This window comes from Centropristis striata, chromosome 7 (genome assembly GCF_030273125.1).
Source record: "Centropristis striata isolate RG_2023a ecotype Rhode Island chromosome 7, C.striata_1.0, whole genome shotgun sequence".
NCBI classification, from domain to species: domain Eukaryota; kingdom Metazoa; phylum Chordata; class Actinopteri; order Perciformes; family Serranidae; genus Centropristis; species Centropristis striata.
The window spans coordinates 11,909,752-11,935,181 of NC_081523.1; the positions used below are offsets into that span (position 1 = coordinate 11,909,752).

General features: G+C 39.8%; 2 protein-coding genes across 3 annotated transcripts; both read right to left on the reverse strand.

Moving 5' to 3' along the window:
* Nucleotides 1-15,481, reverse strand: cmya5 (cardiomyopathy associated 5). Its single transcript, XM_059336695.1, has 14 exons — nucleotides 15,375-15,481; nucleotides 13,882-14,554; nucleotides 10,329-13,673; nucleotides 6,618-6,713; nucleotides 6,299-6,517; nucleotides 5,587-5,609; nucleotides 4,729-4,853; nucleotides 4,498-4,632; nucleotides 3,793-3,939; nucleotides 3,436-3,583; nucleotides 3,075-3,208; nucleotides 2,358-2,475; nucleotides 1,227-1,403; nucleotides 1-1,150 (listed from the first exon to the last, which is right to left on the reverse strand). Exons 1-14 carry the CDS (start codon nucleotides 15,479-15,481, stop codon nucleotides 898-900), a joined length of 5,700 nt encoding a protein of 1,899 aa, XP_059192678.1. The 3' UTR covers nucleotides 1-897.
* Nucleotides 15,482-16,928: 1,447 nt separating this feature from the next.
* On the reverse strand, nucleotides 16,929-23,671 carry tent2 (terminal nucleotidyltransferase 2). 2 transcript variants are annotated; one of them, XM_059338205.1, is made up of 15 exons: nucleotides 23,613-23,671; nucleotides 23,130-23,306; nucleotides 22,567-22,695; nucleotides 22,185-22,434; nucleotides 21,978-22,092; nucleotides 21,812-21,900; nucleotides 21,645-21,702; nucleotides 21,145-21,211; nucleotides 20,947-21,023; nucleotides 20,704-20,832; nucleotides 20,563-20,606; nucleotides 20,256-20,392; nucleotides 19,063-19,154; nucleotides 18,898-18,977; nucleotides 16,929-18,776 (listed from the first exon to the last, which is right to left on the reverse strand). In XM_059338205.1, exons 2-15 carry the CDS (start codon nucleotides 23,246-23,248, stop codon nucleotides 18,690-18,692), a joined length of 1,473 nt encoding a protein of 490 aa, XP_059194188.1. In that variant the 5' UTR covers nucleotides 23,249-23,306; nucleotides 23,613-23,671; the 3' UTR covers nucleotides 16,929-18,689. The 2 variants fall into 2 exon arrangements, with proteins under 2 accessions (XP_059194188.1, XP_059194189.1); XM_059338206.1 differs by having other exon boundaries at nucleotides 23,418-23,641.
* Between the last annotated feature and the right edge of the window lie 1,759 nt (nucleotides 23,672-25,430).

A 25,430-nucleotide genomic window follows, 5' to 3' on the forward strand; every position in this document is an offset into this window, starting at 1 on the left:
TTGTGCAAATAGAAAAATAAACATGTTCATTGAGCTCAGATGTGAAAATCAGTTTACAAGACAAAAAGGAGGAAAACAGTATCTCCACTTGTTGCGAGTTGAACGTAACAAAATATAGAAGAGATCACATATGTTTACAAAGTTATTTACATAATTTCACAATATCAAATACAGAAAGTGCCACAGTTTGATTCTTGGAGCTTTGAAGTCAGTGTTTAAACTTTGTGTTGACAAAAGATTTTGTTCTAGTTATGATGCAGTGTGTGTTTACATTTTAAATGCAGTCAGATCATGATGGATTACTGAACTCATTCGTATAATCCATCCATGAGTCAGACCCTTTACTCACAGTATCATTAAGGGTTTAACTAAAGAGGAGATGACTGAACAGTACAATCACATCAGCAAATGTTATGTGGTCAGATTTACAAAAATGATCCACAATATTTCACTTGAGGAAACAAAACAAAACACTCATTTGTGTGGAAAAAAAAGAAAGAAAAAAAAATCAAGGCACAAAATCTCTATCCAGTTGTATTTCACAGCATTATTCAATTTTACTGTCTCTGCTTTTGGTTTGTTTTAACAACTTTGAATTTTTGTTTGAAAAAATATAAATGTTGAATTGATTTCCTGTTAATGAGAGAAAACTTACACTAAATTGATGAGGTTTGATCTCATTAAAATACATGCATGAGGTCTGTACAGAAGAACGGGATCCAGTATCTCTTATCCTTTACTGTGAATATGAATATATTTCATGTCCTGTGTCATAACTGCAGTTTTCTTGGTAATAAAATAAAAGTAATTCTAATCATTATATAGTAAGATCATTCAAATTAACATACAGTATGTCCAACATGAACTGTAAACTCCTCAGTGAGGCAGGTAGCAGAGCTAGCTGTCTTTGGTAAACTCCGGCACCTCCGGCACCATGCTGACCTCGAGGCTGCCCGGCATCTCCAGAGCCAGAGCCGGGTGGCATGGCTGGGTGAAGCGATGGCAGAAAGTGCCTAACAACTGACCACTGTCAGCGTTGTAGAAAGATAAACGGCCGAGTTGGTAATCAAGGAGAGTACCCACCCGCTCCGGCATTGCAATCACAAACACAGTGGACTGAACGTCATTGTGCAGCAGCTGGTACCTGCAGCTGCAAAGAAGGAAAGAAATTAGAGCAGAGCAGAGATGAGAAGTACAGTAAATGATGGGAAATGTTTCATGCATACCCTGATGGTGATGGGATACTCTGCAAACACCATGACAGGCTGTTTTCTCCCAGTGGGCTGTTCATATTGGCTGTGCTGCACGCCACTCCAAGCCTGTACGCTGTGCTTCCCGACACGAGGGTCTCCCAGTAGTAAAGTCCCTGTGCCGGCAACAACTCACCCAGGATGGATGGACATCTAGAAAACAACACAAGCTCTGGTTTACACATCTTCTTTAACCCTTTATCAGGCGAAGAATGATATTTGGTAACTTCAGTGGATATCAAAATGGGGTCGAGAAAAAAGTTGCAAATTTACTAGATTAAAGTGGCAAATCTACAAGAAAAAAAGTTGCAGATTTAAGAGATTTAAAGTGGCAAATCTGTGCAAAAAAAGTCACAGATTTAAGAGATTTAAAGTGGCAAATCTGTGCAAAAAAAGTCACAGATTTAAGAGATTTAAAGTGGTGAATGTACGAGAAAAATTTTGCTTTTTTTCCCACTTCTCTCTCATAAATCTGTGACTTTTTTCCACACAGATTTGCTTCTTTAAATGTTTTATATCTGCAACTTTTTTCTTGTAGATCTGCCACTTTAATCTCGTAAATTTGCAACTTCTTTCTCGAAATATTTTTATTTTTTATTTTGGATATCCGCTGAAGTTACCAAATACGGTTCTTCGCCTGATAAAGGGTTAACCCTCCTGTTATGTTGTGGATCAAATTGACCCATTACAATATTTAAAAATCTAAAAAGAAAATAATAATAAGTATTTTTTCATCAAAAGATTTTTTTTATATAAAAAAAAAATCAATGTCATGTAAAACCATTGTATATTTTATATGTAGGTCTTTCCTATGAACATTAAAAAAAGTTTTAACATGCATTTTTTTTCAAGTGAATTATCGTCATTGCACCATGATCTGTGAGAGGTTAAGAACACCACTGCACTAAATGTTGATTAAAATGGTTGGTAATGGAGTTATTAATGAAATATGAACAATGTTTATTGGGATTTTTTTAGTTTCTGACACTTTTGGATGATTAAACATGCCCCAGGTCAAATTGACCCACGAACATTATTGCTGTTCCTGAGAAACGAACATAACAGGAGGGTTAAAAGGCTGAGTGGTTGGAGGGGACTGAAACTCACTGTTTGTCTGGAGATTCGGTGTTTTCATGTGCATCCTGAGAGTAGTGCAGGGTGGTCTGATCCACCGACAGATCCAGAGCAGGGTGAGCTGAGGCCTTCAGCAGGCGGAACCTTGTCCCTGAAAATAGTGACATGTAAAAGTAAATTATATTAAAATAAACAATGATGATAACGTAGCCATGGAAGTGTAATGCATCCGTGTGAGAAAACTGCCTCGTTTTTTCTGAAATGATGAAAAAAAAAAAGATGAAAAAACGAGAAAAGATGAAAAAAAAAATTCTTGGAATATTGCCATAATTTATTTCAATTAATTAAGTGAAATGAAAATCTTTGTCTAAATTTTGACATAATGATGTCATTTAATCATGAAAACGTTTCTCATATTATTAACATAACTGTCGTATTTATTCAGAAAAACAGTGACAAGTGTTTGTGCCATTAAGTATGTTGCTATAGTTTTGAGATAATTATCTAATTAAATCAGAAAAACAGCAGATATTACCCCATGAAAATAATTTCTCATAATTCTAAGATAATTATCCTGCTAATAATAAGGAAACACACTTTTTTCTCAAGTGAAAGCATTACATTTCCATTGTAAATTACAAGAATGCTCTACACTTTTTGTATCTGTGTTACAAATACAAATACAAATAGAAGTACAAACACATTTAAACTGAGTGTTTTGCTTCTTTTTTCTTATTTTTTTTTTATTACCTTTGGTGGAAATGAGAGCAGCCTCGCTCTGTTCGCTGGCTCCAGACTCATTCACAGCTTTGATGTAAAATAAATAATTCTCATTGGGCTGCAGGAGAACTTTCTGTTCACAGCTTTTGATTCCTGAGATGGACCTGCAATTAAAAAACAAAACAAAAAACTTGCTGTACAAAATGTTTTACTGCAGATTAATGTCTGGCAAGTATAATCAAGAAGTATAATTATGTCAGAGTCATGTGCAGTTTGTTATTTATTTGTTTTAATCCAAACTGACTGGCTGCCCTATTATGGTTAAATAACTACACTTTTTTTCATTCCCACCTACTGCACTTGTACCTATTTTGGTAAAACAAACACCCACCTGAGCCCCTCTCCCTCCAGTTCATACTGGCGACAGTACTCCAGGGTGAAACTCTGCTCAGGCGTCTGATTAGCTGAGCTCCACCGCAGAGTGGCTGAATCCCACATGACGGTGCAGCGCTCTGTGTCAATCACCGGCACTGATGGAGCTGCAACAAAGAGAACAAGATGTCAATAATAATTTGAGATTCATGTTTGTCTTACAAGGTCTTTCAGGACCCCTCAAAACTGTAGATACTGCACACAAGTACAAATTAACAATCCAAATTCCATTCACAATATCAGTAAAGAATGAAATGATGCTCTCCAGTTCTGTCATAAAAAGTTGTACGGTTTTTTTTCCAGTGAACAGACTGACCAGTTCTGAAGGCGAGTCTCTCGCTGGGCAGGGAACAGCCTGTATAGTTGACAGCCATCACCCACACCTTGTAGGTCTTATCAGGCTCCAGCTCCTCCAGGACACAATAACTCTCCTTCACTGTCACACGGTACTCCTCCGACACAGCTGTGGGCAGCAGCAGTCACAACACATGCACTATGTTGGTTTGGTAAGTCACAGTTAGGTTCCATACCAACAAAATGTCCAACAAAGTTTTCTGACAAAGGACACAGGGTGAGTAATAGAACATCTATGTTAACCCCAGTCTGTGGACACCTTTAAAAAAGGGCTTAAAACTTTTTTTGTTCAGGGAGGCATTTTTAGGTTGTCCCTAGATGTTTTTATTATTGTCTCTGCACTTTAATCTCTTAATAATGTACTGTGTCTTTTTTTTTTTTTAATCTACTGCTGATTTTAATGTGTCTGAGTTTTCTCTTAGTCTTTTGTCTATTTTGTTTCTGGTTTCTGTAGCACTTTGAGATTTCTTTATGAAAAGTGCTTTATAAATAAAATGTATTATTATTATTATTATTATTATTATTATATATTAATCATCACTTTGTGAATGAATTGTTCTATTGAATAAAACTATACATCAATATTAATTCATGTCAAAACAGTACATCACTTTACCTGAAGTAGATGGTGATTATCCTGTAAAAACATCATCCTGAAAGTATTTACCTCCATGTGGATCCTCCATGCAGTAGACCTGGAAGCAATCTATGATATCTCCAGGGTTGACCTTCCAGTAAACAGTGACACTGGTGCTGGTGGCTGAGCCTGGCTCCTGAAGCTGCAGCGTTGGCCTCTGAGGCACTGACATCAGAGACATAGAAGATTTATAACTGCCACATACATGCACAAGACTTCTTCTAGATACCAGGTGTATCTGCAAAGAGATGTCAGACCTACCTGGGATTCCCTTGCGCTGTGCAAGGTGAGAGCTGGAAGTGTTGCCCTTGGCATAGTCCTCGAACACCAGCAGTCCCTTTGGACCCAGCTCCAGTGACATGGCTGAGTCCAGAGCTGCTTTAAGACTGAACACAACCACAGCAGTTAACCTTTGGCCACAATCACAAGTCAGTTTAAAAAAAATGTCTGATCAGAGCAAAGGTTATAGCAGTGGTTTCCAACCTTTTCCCTTAATGCGACCCCTTTTCTATCATTGACTGACTGTATTCAATGCATAACAATAACAGTACAGCTGTTAAAGTGTACAAAAAGTGAATGCAACAACTGCAGGCTGTTCGTATAAAACAAGTGATTTGAATACATTTTGAGTAGATGATTTTGTAAATATTGCAACAAAAACAAATGTTCCTGTTATTTTTAGGACTTTTTAATACAATTCTGTCTGTATTATCTCCTCTTCTGTGAAATTTTAACAATCATACATACTTAATAAGCTTCTTTTTTGTACAAATTCAGTGTTTTTTTTCCCTTAATGTTTGGCCACTGTTCTATGAGCTTTTTTTTAATGCATGACGAATCTGTTTAGCAGCAACAGAAGGTTCTGTGAATACAGCTCGTGTGTAGATCTTCAATGTGTCCTTATTCTGTGAGATTTAAAAAAAAGTTTATATCTTGAAAAATAATTAAATCGCCCATGAAGCTTTGGTGACCTCTAGTGGGGCTTGGGGACCCCAGGTTGGGAACCAGTGGCTTACAGCTCTGCAAGTCATGCAGCAAACAGTATTGGTTATCACTATCTAGTATAAACTGGTTAGAAAACCCCACTAGCTGACGCCGCATTCACTGAAATCACCTTACCTTGCTTGAATGTCTTCAGGTGACTAGTGGGAGAACAGAAGAAAGAGATATGTCATATCAACCCTGATTATTGATGTGAAATATAAATTATTGACATTTAGGGCAATAATGTAAGTTAGCACAACAAAGGAAGCCAGTTGTATGCTCAAAAACAACTTTGTGAGTTGTTGTTACTTATAACTTTAAGCTGGGGTTCACAACAAGGGACAATAGTTCTGCTAACTCTTATTTTTTTGTTGTGAAATGCGGGAAAGCGGTGAAATTCGGTCATTAGCGAAAGCTAGCGGCTAACTGATGCTAGCGGCGCTGCTTGTTACAGCCATAGACATATATATATATATCTATGGTTACAGCTACAAGAGTAGCCATTAGCGTATCAATGCTAATTCAAAATTTTTAGTCGCAACATTAGCTGACATTTCATAGCGGCGTTACAATCGTGCCAATTCAGCACATTGCAGAAGTTAGCAGAATTAAAAGATTAAAAGTTATTATAATTTATAATGTAAAATTATAAGTTAGTACAACTTACAGTTGAGTTGACAAAAATCTGAATTCAGAGTTGAGCAAACTCAAGAACAAAACTTAAACTTAAAATATTTAGTTTAAATGTCCAACTTAAAATTTTATCGAAGTTTGTTGCCCTGAAATTTTGAGTTGACCCAACTTTTCTTTTTTTGCAGTGCACTGATCAATAGGCCTGAGGACTCACCCGTGCCTCAGTGTCAGCCTCTCTGGCCGTGGTCTCCAGAGTGCCCTTTGCGGAGTCGATGCTCTCCTGGAAGGAGACAATCTGGTCGTAAAGCTGCTCCAGCTTGGCCTTCTTTTCCTCCTCCATGCTGATAGACATGTTATTGTACTGCTCCATCACCTGAGCCATCATCTCCTCGTTCTGCGCCTGCATCGCTGCCTCGCTCTCCACACACTGGTCCTGGTCGAGAAGAGGAACATTCACAAGTGCAAGTATATCACAATGTGTATCATGTGATGTAATGGCAGTGTCATGTTTAGTATTGAATGTAAAGTTTTACCTCCACAGAGTTGTAGGCCAGTTCGAGCTCAGACACCAGATCCTCAATGTTCTCTGACCTCGCCTGAAGATCCGAGATCCAGTCACTCAGCTTCTCCTGATAAATTCGATTAGATCAGATTAGATAAGATAAGATTCAACTTTACTGTCCTTGCAAGTACAGATACTAAGAGAAAAAACAGCAGTTTAGTATCTAACCAGGCATACAGAAAAAGTGGAGAGGTTAAGAAGGAATTCTTTCATAGCCTGCATAGTGAGCAGGAACACTTACAGTGCAGAATAACACCTGAAATGTACATATGGGCATGTGAATAGTATCATAAGACAGACTAGAAAATTAACCTATCATTTGAGGAAAAAATATAGCAAGTTAATAGTATGATATCTGAAATATGATTTTTATTAAGGCCATGTGATGGATCTGTGGGTTCTTAGTTAACAGCAGAATGATTCTCCTTTGTGTTGTTATTACATTAACAGGGTCAATCTTTAGATAAAATGTTGCCTACTGCAGCTTTAAGTGGATAGGATATACAGGGGGGATATTGGAGGAGGAAGAACGGCGGCAATCCCCTGTCACCACCCAAACACAGACAGCTACGAGTCAGAAGACAGGTGTGTGAAGAATGTGAACCACACGTCCATGTCCTGAGAGGTGAAGTAGAGCACTGCACACTCAGAGAACTGGACTGGATACAGTTTTGCGTAGTTTGTTTTGGTAAACCTGGATCGATTTTCCATCTCTGTGGAGTATCTGAATAGGTTGCACTTCTCTGAGCTGAAGTCACACTTGAAATATTGCTTTGATCGTTTTCTTATTTACAATCCAGCTGTCATCATTTCACATAAATACAACATCACACATGCGAAAGACCTGGTTCAAATGCAATCTGGAAATTTGGAAATCTGATCATCCTCAGTTTGATCCAGCTTTCCTCTGATTTAGATGCCAGAAACATTACTCTGATTATTCAACACACATCACTCACTTCATCCATGTTGTCTAACGCAAAGGTTCTCAATCTTTTTGAGTTGCGACCCCAAAGAAAAATGTTTCTCTATCCCTGACTCACTTTAACACCACCCTCTCTTTGTTCCAGGACCTCCTAAATTTACAAACAATCTCACACAGTAATGTAAAAAAAAACTGTGTTATTTTATTAGTTTCTTTACAATAAAAATATAATAAAAATATTATTGTACATGTCATATACCACTTATACTATCCTGTGTATATGCTGTATCTGCATATATTTTAAATATATTTATTCACTGTCCATGCTACTACTACTAGATGCAACAACTTATTTCACCCATTTAACATGCTAAAATATATTTTCTCAAATGTGCAATATCTGTAGTACTTTCAGGAAACAAACAAAAAAAATAATAATAATAATAATAGATGCCAAAAAGGAGAAATGTATGTATATAATGTTTATGGATTGTATGTATATGTCTTATTTTTATATTCTTATTCTTATTCTGTTTTTATATCTATGTGTCTGTATCTTGAGCTGCTGTGACAACGAAATTTCCCCACTGTGGGATAAATAAAGTCTTATCTTATCTTATCTTATCTTATCTTATCTTATCTTATCTTGTCTTATCTTGTCTTATCTTACAAACATCTTGCGATTCCCATAAAACTATCCCACGACCGACTTCCAGGTGTAGAACCACTGCTCTAATGTATCATCACAGATTACAGAAAAAAAACACTGAAAACTTGCTCTTTGAAAACTCCAAGTAAAGGACAACAACAGGATTTTTTAATTGCTAGAGGCTGCTATAACATTAATAACGATTTTTTTAAAAGGCAGATGTCTGACCCTGTGCTGACCCACAGGCACAGCGGAGTGAACAGATCACATGTCAGTCTCCCCTTGATGATGTCAGGCTGGACCTTTCCACCGATCAAAGCGGAGCATTACATCACAGCCATTCAATGCGCTTGGCTGCAGCTGGAGAGCATGCAACCTGCCAGCGTGGATGGAAAAGTTATAGCCAACTAATTTAGGAGCACTTTAGTATATGATGACCCAAACTAATGCCAGTAAAGTGTGTGATGATCATAACCGTGTGTTGTAATAATGCTGGTAAAGAGTTTGATGATGAGCTGCTATTTGATTACAGCACGAGTCAGACGTGAGAACTGCTGCTGTGTCATTTCAGCAGCAGCCTGCTAAGATGATCAAACATCTTGGAGACACTGTCAGAGACTCCTGAGGCCACAAACACGAAGTAAAGACCCCAAAAAAACATATTTTCTGATCCATCAAGCTCCTCGCCTGTGGAACCAGCTCCCAGTTGGGAGAGACAAATATATACAGGCAGTATGAGGAAAAAACGACTGTCAAAGGACTGTCTATTAGTGGTCGACCTATACGGGTTTTTTAAGGCCGGTGCCAATACCGATTATTTTGACATCAGTCTTAACCGATCCCCGATATGTGCTGCCGAATTTTTTGGGCTGATTCTTGAAGCTGATATTGCCTTTTCTCCCTCCATTTACATGATAAATATGACACAATGATAACAAATGTTACACAAGTCTTAATTTAAACAAAAAAAGAAACAAAACAAACATTCTTCGGCTCGATCTTCCTTTCCTTTTTGTATGTTGTTATAGGCCTCGAGGTGGTGGTGTTTATCAAAATCGCTCTGCAAGTGGTCTGAGCATCATTTTTTTTGTATTTGTTTGCCACTGTCATCATTGTTATAGTCGTGGTGTGGACTCCATTCAATTGACTGTTAGCAAAAGGTCCGCCCCCTTAGTTACTGTTGCTATGCCCGTCAAGCTTCTCAGACCAGCAAGTGTTTTTGGAGTAATACCTCCATGAGGTAGGCTGCCCATTCACAAAATGCTACAAAGATTGAAAGTTATTGTACAACTAGTATAACTGTACAGCCCTGTATTATGTTACGCTCCTAGCAACATTGCTAGCTAGCTTAGCATTCTAAATTTACAGACTGTGTCATTAACATTAGTTTGTTGGACTAGTCCTACACTAGTAGTGGTAATAAGTTGACAGGAACCATGACTGTTAAATCCGGTTTGGCTTATCTCATCGAACATAGCTAGACAATTGTTAGTTAGCTCATGTTTGCTTGGTAGCAGCTTAACTTGGAGCAGACAAATGTGTGTCTTTTGAGCTTGGAAATATTAAGTTGTGAGAAGGGCCTCCCACACTGCTTAATCTACAGCCAGTAATGCCCCTCTTGTTTTTTGAGTTTTGGAAAAGGGGAAAAAACATCTCCTCCTGCTCAACCCTCAGGATCACTGGTGTCAGATTTACAAATCCCGTATGCACACGTTTCACCTTGTTGCTCACCTTCTTCTCTTTGTAACGGTCGCTAAGGTATGATTGGACGAGGAGCGTTTAGGGGAGGAGTTTTTTGCGAATACTCAATTGAGTTCGAATGATTTTTAAGACTATATATTTTAAGTAATATTTATAGTTGTCATTCTTGCTGTGGATGTCCCTGTTTAAGCATGTAAACATGTCCTAGAAGCAACACAAAATACAAGTATGAATCTGAAGCTCATAATGTTCCCTTTAAATATGTTTTGTGAGTTAAGAAGGAGCTGGGGACTCCAGCAACTCTTACACAACATTAGGGTTAAAACCCTGCAACAACCATCACTATAAACTCTAAACTGAATGTTAATGCATATATATAAAATGTTTACATTCACACAGTACATTACCTTTATTTCCTCGTAGGCTTGGTCCACAGCAGTCACTTCGTGCTCGTGATGCTCTCCAGACACACAGTCTTCCTCTGACATCAGACATCCACACGAGAGGCAGAACCAGTCCATCCCCTGCAGCTCAGCAGCCAGCCGGGCCTGACTCTCCTCCTCTGCATCGATGATTTCATAATCATCCTCAATGAGCTCTTCTTCAGGGGACAGACCAAAGAATTTCTCCTCCTTCTCCGTCTCCTCCTCCTTCTTCAATGCCATCGCCATCTCCATCCTCTCTTCTCTCTCCTCCTGAGCAGACTCAGGTTTTGGTTCCTCTGTAGTTTTCTGTGTTTCAGGTTCCGGCATCTCTTTTGCATCCTGTTTAGATATTACCTCATATTGAAGCTCCTCTGCAATTACCTCCAGAGCCTCTGCAGCTGCCTCCTCCTGCTCCATCGTTTGCTCTACATCCTCCCTCTGCAGAGCAACTTCTGGAATAGAATCCCCTTTTACAATGCTTGTTTCTGGGGCATCTTCCACTATGTGCATATCTACCTTTTGTTCCAAATCTTCTTTCTGCAGAGCAACCTCTGGTATTAAATCCTCTTCAACAATACTTGTTTCTGGGGCTTCTTCCACCTTGCTTATCTCCACCTTTTGCTCTACATCCTCACTGTGCAGAGCAACCTCTGGAATAGAATCCCCTTTAACAATGATTGTTTCTGGGGCATCTTCCACTATGTGCATATCTACCTTTTGTTCCAAATCGTCTTTCTGCAGAGCAACCTCTGGACTTAAATCCTCTTCAACAATGCTTGTTTCTGGGGCTTCTTCCACCTTGTGTATCTCTGCCTTTTGCTCTACATCCTCACTGTGCAGTTCAACCTCTGGAATTGAATCTTCTTTAGAAATGCTTGTTTCTGGGGCTTCTTCCACCCTGTGTATCTCTGCCTTTTGTGCCAAATCCTCCTTCTGCAGATCAACCTGTGGGCTAAAATCCTCTAGAACAATGCTTGTTTCTGGGGCATCTTCCACCCCGTGTATCTCCGCCTTTTGCTCTACATCTGCTGCTTCTGCCTCTGTATCCTCTCTGTGTAGCCCAGACAAATCCTCCTGGGGAGTAAAGCTCCTCAGAGGGGAAAAGACGCCTTCGTCTTCTTCAAAGTCCAAATCCATCCTCTGCTCCTCAGTGTTGACGTCCTCCACAGGTGCAAGAGGAGTAATGTCTAACTCTTCCCTTGGTAATGCTTCTTCCTTTAGAACAACATCTGGTTTTACGTCCTGCTCCTCTGTTGTTGTTTCTTCAGTTGGTGCCTGAAGAGTCTCCAGGCATGATGTGGTGATTTCAGGTGCTATGAGATGTTCACATGTGCCGTCAGCTTCAGAGAGAGCTACTGTTTCACTTGTAGTCTTCTCTAATGACTGACTGATCTCTATGTCCATCTCTACTGCTTGTCCTTTAGGGACAAGGAGGATTAACTCATCACCTGCTTTGACCATCTCCTGAGCAACAGCCCCAGCGTCCTCTGTGGGGGTTTTATCTTCAGTTATCAGCTCACTGTCAGTTACCGACTCCTCTTGCTGAAGCTGCTTGGGTTCAAGAATTTCATGCTGTTTTTTCTCTGAATCTGTCTCGACTTCTTTGGGCATCACAGTTACTTCAGTTGAAATCTCTGCTTTAACTTCTGACTCCTGATCAGCTTCAGTAATAAATCCATGCAACTGGCTCTCAACTGCAGGTTCCTCTGTTAGAACGCCATGTTCTTCCTCTTCTTTAGCTGTTGGAACATCTGTCCTTTCAACACTTGTAACCTCCTGAAGATCAATCTGAACTTGAGTTTGGATCTCTTTCTCATCCAATGCTTTTTCAGTTACCTCCACCAGCGCGTGCACTGAAGCATCACAGTCTGTAATGACCTCAACAGGTGCAACATCCTCAGGAACAACTTCTGCTGCTTCTTTTTCCTCACGCAGAGTCGTTCCAGCTGATGTTTCTATTTCAGAGGTGGACACTTCCTGTCTTTCAGTCTCAGGTTCTTTCACTTCAGCTGCTTTGACCTCAGCCAATACTTTCTCAACAACAGCCAACATCGTAGTATCAGTAACGGCCTCCTCAGACAAACTCCTCTCTGTGATGATGTGAGGCGCCTTGCTGCCTACAGGTGTCGTCTCCTCTGCAGCACTTTCAACCACCTGAGCTGTTTTTTCTGCCACTTTTTGTGACTCACATGGCTCCTCAGTTTCAAAAACCATTTCTGCTGGCGCTTCTCTCTGATGCTCCTCACCCTTCTCTGATTTCTTTACTTTACTGTCCACCTGCTGAGCTTCAGGATGTGGTTCATCAGTACTACTCTCAGGAGGATCAGTCAGGTCTCCCTTCACCTGCCCTTTCACCTCCCGATCCTCCATCTGATCCTCTATCAGTTTAGACTCCTGAATTGATTCTTTTTCTCTGTCAGCCGGTTCTTCAGTCACCGGGGAGAGTAGTACCTCCTCCCTCTCATTTTCTGTCTCTGTAACTATCTCTTGTTTTTCTTCAAATGCTGCTGTTAGTAAATCTTTGCGCCCCTTTTCAACTCTGACCTCCGGTGTCTTTTCTTCCTCTAACTTTGTCTTGTCCTTGTCTTCTTCTTTGACCACTCTTGTTAGACATCCTGTCATTTCAAACTTACTCTGCGACCACATCCTCCTCCCCTCCCTCTCCCTCTCCTCCTCCTCTGACTCTGCTGGAACCTCCACTGCAGGAATTTCATCCTTCAAAGTGAACTTCTCCAGGTACCCGTCCGCCTCCTCTGAATCTGACAAACGTCTCCTATAAGTCTTCTCAGATGCCACGCTCTCTGCTTCGGAGTGCTCCTCGTCACTCCTCTTCCTCTCGCCTACAGCGTCCTCGTAAAGGTCTGAGTACATGAAGGACATGGCGGTGGGCTCATCCAGCAGAATCTGGTCGATGATCTTAGGCGGTCCAGGGGAGATAAAAATGGGCGTGAGGATTGTCTCTTCACTCCCAAACAACACCGAACCATTCTGCTTCCCAGATCTCTGACTCTCTCGTCTCATTCTCACCCTAGCCTCCGCCTCCTCCTCTTCTCTCCGCTGCATTGCATCATCAGGAGCTCCTTCCCCGTAGAAGACCTCATCCAGGTGTTCCCCGACTATATCCACATCGGTAACAAACACAAAGGATTCCTCTGATGCAGAGGGGCTGTCTGCGGCTGTCTCTTTAGCTGGCTGTTGCTCCTCTACTTGGGGCTTTGCTGCAGGTTGTTCTGCCTCCTCCTGCAGCTCTGGAACTTGTTCCGCAGGAGCCGCTATATCCACCAGGGTAAACTTCTCAAAGTAGTCTATATCACCAGTGCTCTCTTTCTGAGTGGGTGTGTGACTGAGCTCTGTCTCCGCTGATGGCTGAGGAGAGTCCAAATTTGAGGACTAGGGAAAGATCACAATCAGCAAGTCAATCAACAGAGGAGAATTTAAAGTTAAATACTGCATTTTTCTAGATTAATAAATGTATTAACTTCATGTGGAAAAGGCAAATAAAAACCAATACTAGTGCACACTGCAAATGGAAAACTGCATCATGAATCCCACTCAAATCAATAAATACCTCTTGGTCATCCAGTAATTCCTCCTCCGCTGGCAGGACATGATTCTGTTGTGTCCACTCATGGTGGTTTCGAGACTTGATCTTTGGAGTCTGGTCCAAATAAGACAAATTGTCCTGCAGCTCTGTGCTCTCTTCCTCATCAACAGTGGGAAGTTTGGAGGGGACTCTGATGTTGAGAATCTCATAACCCTCTGAAATCAAACTAAACAGCTGCTGATCTTTGCTTTTGATTTCCTCCAAGTCCGGCTCTGTTTGGGTTTTCTCCTGTTTGACATTTGGGAGAGAAACCTCCATCATCTCCAGTCTCTCCACTCCCAGAGCTGAAGCCGATCTTGAACTACCAGGTCTGCTCAGCCTGTCCCCCAGCCGGCTCCTTCCTCCAGACCTTGTCCTCCTGCGGATTACTTTCTCCTCATCGAAGACGATGGTTATCTTTCCTGCGGCTCCGGAGCCCTCCATGCTGTAGCCTTCAGAGATAGAGCTTGTCTCAGAGGCCCAGGGGGTAGAGCAGCGGCTAGAGGCCGTCTCCCAAACAATACCACTGTCCTCGCTCTGAACTGTTACCATTGAGAATGATGGATCCACCATCAGGCACTGGATATTGGGCTTCACAGAGTGGTCCTTGGTAACCTCTCGCAGGCTGAAAGAGAAAGAAATGGACAGAGTTAGAGGAAGGAGAGCAGGGCATGACTAAGCTGCAAGAGGAGATCCTTTTGGCACAGCTCATGGAAATGCAAGCAGAGAACAAACCAATGAATCAAAACATATCCAAGCAAGATGTGCCTGCCTCGAAACCACATTCACGTTTTGCACTTGAGGCAACTTCGCAAATCTAAGCTGAAAACACGATGACACCCGCTGATCTACTCCCAAGATGATTACTTGAGAGGTGTAGATCTCCAGTATTAGACCAGGTGTCTGGTGCCTGGCTGCCAAAGTGAGTGATGAGCTGAAAAAAATAATGATCAAATGCAAGCTGTGAGCTGCTATCAATACAGCTCAGCCCCTGCAGGGTTACAGCAAGGTGACGTCCCAGAGCGTCATTCATGTAATATTAGAGAAGAGATGCCTGGCCTTTCCCAGACACCTCCAACATATCAGTGTCTTCTACTATTTATGACATGGCAAGGATAATTAGAGCTCCCAATATGAAACATGATAAATGAGATGTAAAATATTGGATGGTGAATAATATCAGATATTAGAATAGAGTTGGCTGTAGTGTAGATGAAGAACAGATGAGCATTTAGTCTGTTAAATGAAATAGAGTGACACTTGGGTACACAGGTCCAGTTACACTCTCCACACATACCTCTCTTTAAAGTAAAATGTGTTTAAGCTAGCACAGAAACAAGAAGTGTATCACAGACTCCATTCACTACATTTCATGGTAAGACCTCCCTGCAGAAAAGACACATTACACAATCATAAAGTGAGCCGCAATTGAGGTTATTTAGCACCTGTTCTGCAGTTCCTCCACCTCGTCCTCATCGTCCTGGCTGATGGCCTCCGAAGCTTCACTCTGAAGCTCCGTCATCTCCGAGTCCAGACTCTCACACTCCTCCATCTTGGTAATATCCTCCACTCTCTTCCCTTTGCAGTCCCCAATGTTGTTGTTTTTTTCTGTATTTTAGAGTCCCCTGGAAGTTTTCAGCCACTCTGATCGGAAAAGAGTTGGTCTGCCTGTTTGTGTCATTCTAAGTTGGGAGCAGTCCATCTGACTCAGCCAGGGACAGAAATAGATGGAGTGGGGAATGAAAAGAGGGGAGTGGAAGTAGAGAGGGGAGCAGTGAGAGAGGTTGGTCTCATAGGGGTCTTAAGAGTTAGTTGTTAAGTGTACTTCACCTAAGAAGTAGTTAAGATTTTATACTTATGAACAGATTGTTGTAGATTTGAGGAAAATCACCATAATCGTATAGTGTGACAAGCTGAATGAGCTGGTGTGACTTTAAGATGTAAATCCCCCATGCTAGGTTAAATATAGGCCATGTGCTGAAACAGTACCCCTCTGGTCCCCCTGCTGCTGCTGGCAACACTAAACAGGGCCACACACACACACACACACACACACACACACAAACACACCTCTTGTAAGACAGCTACCCCTATGAACTACTGACACTATGCAGAACTCATAAAACTAGGTGTAATAAGGTGTCAAACCACAAAACAAAAACCAAGCTGTTGGAGGAGCCCACAGAGAACATCTAAAGAAAAAGTGTAGATATCCAGGAGTCATCCTCAGTTTTAGCATTTTTTTTCCCAAGGCCTATGAATCACAAACACCAATGACGTACGACATGACATCAGAGCTCTTGATGAGGAAATTTAAAAAAAAAACTGGCATCAAAATATCAGGTGGATAGGACCAGATCTATGGGACAGTATTAGAGCTTCAGATTAAAGGAACAGTTCACCTTCACAATATTCACTCTTACCTGTAGTGATTTTTATCAATTTGGATTGCTAAGTGTTGGAGATATCGGCCGTGGAGATTCTGCCTTTTCTGGAATATAATAAATCGGTAACGCTTTATATTAAGGTGCTTGTAATAACCATTAATTACAAATAATAAGGCCCTTGTAAGTCCTTACAAGATGCTTATTAACATTGTGTGTTTATAAGCTTATATAAGTGTTAATAATGGCATTACAAACACCCATGACCCACCCATTATGTCTTTGCCATGCCTTTATTAATCTTATTTTGTTTGCTTATTGATATTAAAATATACTTTATTGCTCATCTATTATAAGTTAACTATAAGTTAACTATGCTTTTTGCAACTACCGGATCTAAAGCGAGAACAATGCCCTATTACTTGTTAATTAATGGTTATTAAGGACCTTATTATAAAGCGTTACCAATAAATCTATATGTCACTTTGCTTTGAGTGCTCAAAGAACCAAAACATACATTTTGAAAACTCCAACAGCAATGTCTCTTTCTAAAAATCATGACCCAGTCTCTTCAGTCAATACATCTGGATATAAATGATAGCTGCGAAAAAAGAATCCAATATACCATTTAATATGATTTTGGAACACCCAAGAATTCAGCAAAAATATAGAGTGAAAACAATCATACATCTTCAGAGATTTAATTTTTTTAAATAAACATTTTAAAGTCAGTAATGTACAAAAATGTACAAAAAGAGCTGAGGAAAATATAAACCAAAAGGGGAAAAAGTCACACTGAAGTGTAAGTTCTTCTAATAATTTATACATTAACTGAACCAAAAATGAGTGTGAAACATCAGTTTGTCCAAATAAATGAAGCAGATACTGAACATCCTGACACCCGTTTAGGGGAAATAACACAAACAAACAAAGATTGACAATAACCAGTTTGACCTCTTTACAGCCCTCTAAGGATCACCTCAATATCACTTATATTATGACAACTTATACATTGTTTTAACATCCGTTTTCAACGGAACTTAGAAACCTTAGATGGTGATAATGAAAAAAGGGCATTTAATGCAGCTGTAGAAAAACGTTTGTACCCACAATAGCTTCACTACTGACTTAGAAAAATAGAAAAAAGGCTTTGATGTTACAAGTTGGTCCAGACAGACTGAAGACAATATACTGTATATACTGTACATATATGTGGCAGAAGCAAATTATTGGCAGCTTCTAAACTTTGCTACTTGGCTCTAGCAAGTGGATTAAACCAAAACTGAGATCAGAGATAAACTTGGTTGAGATTGGTCAAACCTTAACGCTGTCGTTTCCTTTTAAAGTTGGCTTCAGATATGAGCAGAGTGCAGGTATTTTTTTTTGTCTTTTTCTACTTTGTCAATATATTTAAAAGGGATATCTCAGATTTTTAAAGGGGCTGTATGAGGTACTTATCCATAGTCAGTGTTTTACATAGGGTGGATTGCAGTTGGAACGCAACAGTTTGGAGAAGCCGGCAGGAGTACCCACACAGCAAATTAGAAATGTACTGCTTTGGACGGTGGCAGCAGCTAAATGCATTCAAGTGACCTGAAAAGGTAGCTATTCCTTGATATAACACAAACAAACTAAGCAATCGAGGGAGCAGTAGATTAGCAGCTCCTTTGTTCTACAAAGTGAAAATACAGTTTTGGTCTGGTGGCTTTAAGGAGAGCAGAGAAAAACTTCAGTATCCTGTTGAAAAGTGATGTCTGACGGATAGGTAAAGCAGTGAAAATATTCTTCACATATCATGCATTTAAAGAGATATTGATTTTTTAGGTGACTAAAATGTGTTTTGCAGCCGCCATCCACACCAGCACATTGTTCAGCTTCCGTGCCGATACTCCTGCTTCTTCAAATTTGGGATGTGCTGATCACCATCTACTGTAGTATATACACACACAAACTATAGGTGAGAACCTCATACAACCCCACTTCAATAAATCAAAACCATCCCTTTAACTTCGTCTCGGGAATGTTAAGTTGACCATGCAGCGGAAACAACCATTTCTAATACCACTGACCACTTTATGTGACAGGATGATGGTGTCCATCCACAAAAAATATATTTTTAATTATCAGTTTCAATCATTTGGCAAAGTCTGCGAAGCATTGGAAATTGAGTGCAGTTTTATGGATACGTATTTCACAGGAAATACAGTATGTGACTGATACCAAGGCAGCCAGAGCATTCAGAGTCTTTCTAGCTGTGAGGTGCGGAGGCAGCGGGGCTCCTCTCGCATCACAACCAAAAGCTCTCTCTTTGTTTCTGCAGACAGGCCCATCCTGAGGTAGAAGACTCCCGCCCGATCGTCTCATTAGGGGAGCCCCTTATGTCCTGGACGACTCCTTGTCCATGATGTTTCTGACTGGGAGGATCGAGTTCAGGTCTTTCTTGTCCCGTAGTATCCGATATGACTGTGCAGACACAGAGAGATGAGAAGCAGGAGGATTATGAATAACTCATGGATGGCCCACAGCGGCTTTGAGGCAGAGAGACAATATGTAGGGAGTATAGTTATCAGGATTAAGCGTGTACCTCAGCAAACTGAGCTTTAATGGCATCAAACTTGATCTTCTCATGGACTGCTCTGGCAACATTATTTTTTTCGAATGGCTCTGAAACACAAGGCATTTATGTTACTAATCGGGACATTTACTCCATAAATGTTTGGTGGTGGTGGCGTGTTATGTCCAGGTTTACCTTCCACACAAATGAATTTGTTTCTCCACTCTTTAGAGTTGTTCTTCGAAAAAGCCGTGGCCTCTCGAACAGAGATCACCTGCCTGTCCCACCTGCAAGACAAGAATTATTTCATGCTTATTAGACTGAAAATAAACAGAATCCTGACCAAGGTCATGGTCAGGACAAACTAGGGGCTGTTGCAAATTTCAGCTAATCAACTCCGAAAACATGCACATTTTACTGCCAACAAAAACAAGGAGAAGTTTTAGATCTGCTCGATTGCGGCAAAAATCATAATCATGATCATTTAATAATCAATAATGAGTTTATGATTATTTCACACTATTTTCATTGGTTTATTTTTCTCATAGATTTTGAAAATATCATGCATTTATTTAACTTGAATAGATGACATAAAATTAATAAATACAATAAAAAAATAGGATTAACTGTATTAGTGCACATACAGAACATACTGGAAACTACAAATAATGTATATTAAAAAACATATAACTATAAATAATACCAAAATAAATTTGATCAAATATTCTGAATTGCACTGCCACAACCTACTGAAAAACCCTTTAACATGTCGTAAACAATACTCAATATATTTCAGTTAGTAACTCCAGAGTGTGTTGGACTTGCAAACTCATTCCTATTAGAAAATAAAAATGCATCCGAGACTTGAGGGTCGATATATATTAACCTTCATACTATTTCCTGTCTTTCAAATCTTAAGTCTTAAATGTCTGGGTTTCATTGAATGCATCAAATACAAGGCACAAACATACTTTGCAAAAAAAAAAAAGACGGGATGAGATTTCAGTCTTTGCAAGTTTCGTTTGATATGAGGTGGTTGGAACAAATGGCTGCCAAGAAGCACTATTTGTGCCATGGATTTTAGTTCAACCTTGCGACTGTGGTGTGGCACGGTAACACACATACTGCAAACACAGAGATTGTGGTATGTCATGTTAGTGCCGTGTAAGGCCAGAGGTCCCACCTGCTCCTGCCTCTCACCAAGAAACATGAAACCAGAAGAGAGGATGCAGGATAGAGGAAAGAGAGAAGAGATGGGGGACTGGAGAGGGGAAAGAGGTTGGCAAGAGGAGCAGCGGATGAGGAATGGCAGCAAGAAAATGAGCAGACAAAAAACATGGGTGCATCTGAAACACTACACTCAGTAATGTGATGTCCTTGTGAGATACCTGAAGTCTTGGGCATAGTATTTGAGAAAGCCCAGAAGAAGATCGCCCAGAGAGGACTGGTTTCTTGACACGTAGGGGGGGATGTGTTTGGGTCCCTCTGGAACAGCGTCAATTTCCAAGAAGGGATAAAAACAGTCCTGAAAATAAAGTCAAAGGACAAATGCTTAAAAAGTAAACACATTCAGACATATTCTTTGTGATGGATTGAACAATGTTACACACTATTTGACTTAAGTCTACAGGTGCCTTGTGTAATTAACCTGGAAGAGAAGGTAAAAACAAAGAACTGCAAAAAAGAAACACTTACTGGGTAGTCCTTCTGTAGAGAGGGAAGGACAGGGTTTCTGCGAGCTGTAAACAAAACAACAAATTCAATAGAAGATTCACAATGAGTCAAAAGTACAAATTTAATAAAAAATATTTCGTCTGTGTGTGTGACTGGACTGACTTTGGAGGTAGTGCAGCACCATCAGCACGAGTGTGTAGCTGCTTAACGTTCCTTTGCTGGCATCGTTGATTTGATTGTGCCGTGCCCATTTCTTGATGACAAGGATCATGGGTCTTATCCTGAGATCAGCTGGGAGGGTAACAAAAGACAACAGGTCAAAACTTTATCGTCTTCCTTACAGGCATCAAGCGCAAAGTTGCTTTTTTAGTTAAAAATCAAGGTATTATTGACTGTCTCACATACCATAGGCATAACTCCTCAGAAGGAATGTGTTTCTGATGCCCACTGTGTTGTTGACATTCAGATCAAACTCCAGATCACTAAAAGAGGGTAGAAAAAGCAGAAGAGTCATATTTACAATTCTTCTTGTCATTGAGGATGTAAAAACAAAACAGAACAAACTAAATAAAAACCAGACACACTGGTCTGTTTTGCTCCTACCTGCCTCTCTCTCTGAACCTGAGGATCGGCACTTTAGCTCTGATCAGCTGAGTCCTCTCCACATATGCTATGAGCCAAAACAAACATCATGAGATTTATGGTTGTTTTAGTTTCATTTCCTTATAAACCTGAACCTCTTTATCCACTGGGCAAATAGCGCCTCCTGGTGGAGTCTGTGAAGAACATAAAATCTGTACACAAAACCCGATTCCAGAAAATATATAAAACATAATCCAGTCAGTAAGTCAGCAAAAATGAGCAAAAGCACACTGCTTTAATTTAACTTTAAAAATGCTGTATTGACAAAACTTGACAAAAGGAGAGCGCCATTTGAAACGGACAGGATCCATAATAATCATTGTATGATGTATGTCTGATTAACCGCCCAGCCCTAAAGGTAAGTAGGTGAGAGTTTTTCCAATGTTAAGAAGTTAATAGTGTACAATAAATTATTCTAAATTATTTGATATTTTTAAAAAAAGTGGTTTATTATTACTCACACAGTGACTTGAAAGACCTCTGGAGTACAGAGAGTACGTGAATAGGCTCATGTTTTTTCTGGAACAGAAAAGAGAAAAACGTGTTTAAGAGGAAGCGGGTATCTATGATTGTACAGACACACACACATTTTGGATGACATTCAGAATGCAGATTCAGAGAAACTCACATTTCCCTTAATGACCAGACACAGATCAGCATCACTGCTCCGACAGCCGAGTCCATTCATAGAAGATCCAGTCAAGTAAAGCCGTGATACTGTGAGAAACACACTTAGTGAATAAGGATCACAGCAGAAAGTCAGAGGGGAGTGTGACTGTGTATTTCATACACACATGGATAGTTAGTCTGTATGTCTGCTTGCAGCCGAGTCCTGATAACCTCCTTCCGGGCCAAATCGCACAATTGCTGCTGGCACGCCTCAAACAGCTCCACCATCTGAGTGCTTAACTGAGGGCACAAACACATGCACAGTGACTAAACTCAGCACACAGTCAGACTTTATATTTCAGCTGCAGATTGAGGTCAGTTAAATGCACTACCTTGTCCTTAGCGCAGACCTTCAGGCCACTGGAGGTATCTGGGACAGCAGACACTGGAGGGTGGGTATGGCCACGTGGGCTCGGATAGCAACCATCATAACCATAAGGTAATCTTGATGTCGAGGGCACTGGCTGGTCAGGATGATGTGGGGGAGGGGTCCGTGATACAGGGGAGCCTATTAAGGGATGCGATGGGGAGTCAAGGCGTTGGCGCTTCACAACATTGGGGCTGAATTCATCATTCGTCCTCCTGGAAGAAATATAATGATGAGGAAACAAGTCACAAGATATGTTATAGTCAAATGTTCATAATATGGAGGTGAATTTAAAGAAATAGAAGACAGAGCTAAATCAGTCATTAATAAATAGTGAAATAACATACTTGAGCCCATTGGTCATGGTTTGTGTGTGAGGAGGAGGGACTCGAGGAGGAATCCGTGGAGGGACTGGAGATAGTGGTCTGGGATTCCATTCATATGCAGGCAACCTTTCTAGTCTAGGGACATAAAAGCTACCAAACAGACATTCACAGGTTACTGTACAGGACACAAAAGTGCACATGTGATCTGATGTGGAAAACTTTGACTTCAGGTTATTGTTCACTTTGATGAATAACAGGATACACTTGTTTAGCCTCATTTGTCTTTACTTGATTATCTAAATTTATTATGACACAAATCTGGCCAAAGAAGTTTTTGGCACATGAGCATGTACAGAGATATACCAACATAACATAACATTGTACTCACTTAACCTTGTACAGTGTATCCAACAACCTAGAGTAGGGCTGGGCAATGATGATGATTTATATAGTTTAAAAAATAACAATAACAAACCAATACTAACTAAACTAAACAAAATAACCTTTTTCTACGTTTACTACTGTTTAAGTAAAGCAACTGATGTCTTGCACACAAGAGTGGTTGTTTTCTTTGTCAAACTCACTTGTTGACACCAGTCTGGCTCTGGTGGTTGTAATCGTAGCACCGGGGCACTGGCGGTGGCGGATAAAGGCCGTTCGGGTAGGCTGACCGCTGCCTCGGTGCAGCGCTGCGGGGGAACATGCTGCGGGTCTTCACAGAGCTCCTGCATCAACTTCAACTGACTAACTGACAACTCCTCCTGAAAGAGAGGCAACAGCTGGTAGTATCCGCAATCAAAAAGAACTGTCGCTACCACCAGTAACTACTGAACTCACCACCCGACGGTTATGGTACCGTCACGAAAACTTACCTAGGAAACCGAAACTTATAGTTAGCTAACCGACGTTAGCTCGTTAGCTATGCTAGCTAATTCAAATATCGGTAACGATTTTATCACAAAATTAAAACGCGTTCTATGTATATGTATGTGTAGGCTGTGTCTTCGTGTAATGTGCCACTAAATGTTAAAAACGTTTACCCCCAAACTGAACTCTGTAACACTTACCAAATTGCATGTGACATGTAAACAAAACTGAAGCTGTTAGTTTCCTGAGTACCTACTTCCGTATTGGTACCATGACGTAATGGAACTCGATTTAAAGGGAACGTGTCAACACTAGTTAAAGGGACAGTTCACCCCAAAATAAAACAAAAAAATACCTATTTTTTCTAATACATGTAGTTCTATTTATTAATCCAGATTGTTTTGTGTCTTGGGTATATCAACCATGAAAATATGTGCCTTCTCATGCATTTTAATCACCTAGATTTTTTTATCAATTACATTTTGTTACTTCATCCTATAAATAAAAAACCTTTTATACCTATTATTCCTATGCCCTCTATAGTTCAACCCCTACATCAAGACTTCAACTGATCTGCAACTGTAGTATTGGTAACATTGGAGTATGCTCTTTAAAATTGTATTTGCGATACCGTGTATCCAAATGAGTTCAATTTGGATGTAGAGTGTGGAACAGTCAATCAGATAAGCCCAGTAAAATCACCATGGCTGCAGTCAGGTTGTCAATTATCCATTGTCTGTGAAAACAGCCTCTAGATTATTCTTTAGATGACGTCCTCAAGACAGTCAGTCTGTCTCTACTGTTTTGCTGAAGTACTAATTTGCTCAAATTCAAACATTCACACTGATGTTTCAAAAAAATATTTATTTTAGGAGGCTTACCCTCTTGAAGGTCCACTAAATACATCAATGATTAGAGCGAGAAAACAATAGAACTGGAAGTCACTACTGGCACTAAATCTATATCGGCACTGTTAATAAACAGACTGACATTGTTTTTTTTTGTATTGATTCTTGTTACTGTTGTAGCTTTGTGACCTATGTGACCCACTATGTCCATCATTCCTGCATTAATTCATTATGAAGCAGCTAGATCATATATGAGTCTAGATTCTCAGGTCTGTTTTACTCTAGATATGACTGATTTAGATAAGAAATAGCAAAATAACTTTATTTGTGACCTAAATAGAACCAATTAGACATTAAGAAATAAAATTTAATAAAACAGCTCACATAGACCAGGACAAGAGAATAAAGAAAAGAAAAAGATGCTAAGAAAGATAATAAATAATGCTTTATATATTCATAATAATGCATAATTCAGTCATTTAAAAGCAAAATCCAGACTATGTTTGCAGGCTGTTGACGATTATTGATTTATTGACAGACAGTAGCCCAAAAACTCATGGAGCATGAATTGGGTTATTTATTGGGTTGTTTATTATTAAGTGGAGGCACTACTAGTGAAAAGGGGAAAACAATGAACTAATAGAGATTACCATGAAACTTCCACAGTTGATTACTTTTGTTGACTACATTTTTTGCATTACAAGTTTTGATAGGGTTGTTACAACACATATACTGGTATTATTTAAAACATGAAATACTGATGTAATTTTTTATAATGCACTTTTGATAAGATCATGTGTAAGTAATCAAGCCCATATTAAATGTCTGTTTCTTTCCGTTCTCACTTTTTCTTTATTGGCATTCATTTGCTATTAGAGACAAATAAACACACAATTCATACAGTTTAAGATGAATTTGACTGATACATTTATGTATATATAATTTTCAACTTCTCTATAAATATCACAACAATATGTCAATGTGCAAATGAGGCATTATTTAATGTTAACTTTTGATGAATGCGGGAGAAATTGTAGTAAAATTAACACTTAAATGTGTATTTTGGATGTTTACTCTCCACCTGTGTTTGAAAGACTTGTCATGGAAACAATATCTCAAAATTGACTAGTGCATGTTTTTGCCTGACATGTCTCACATTAAATCGTGTTA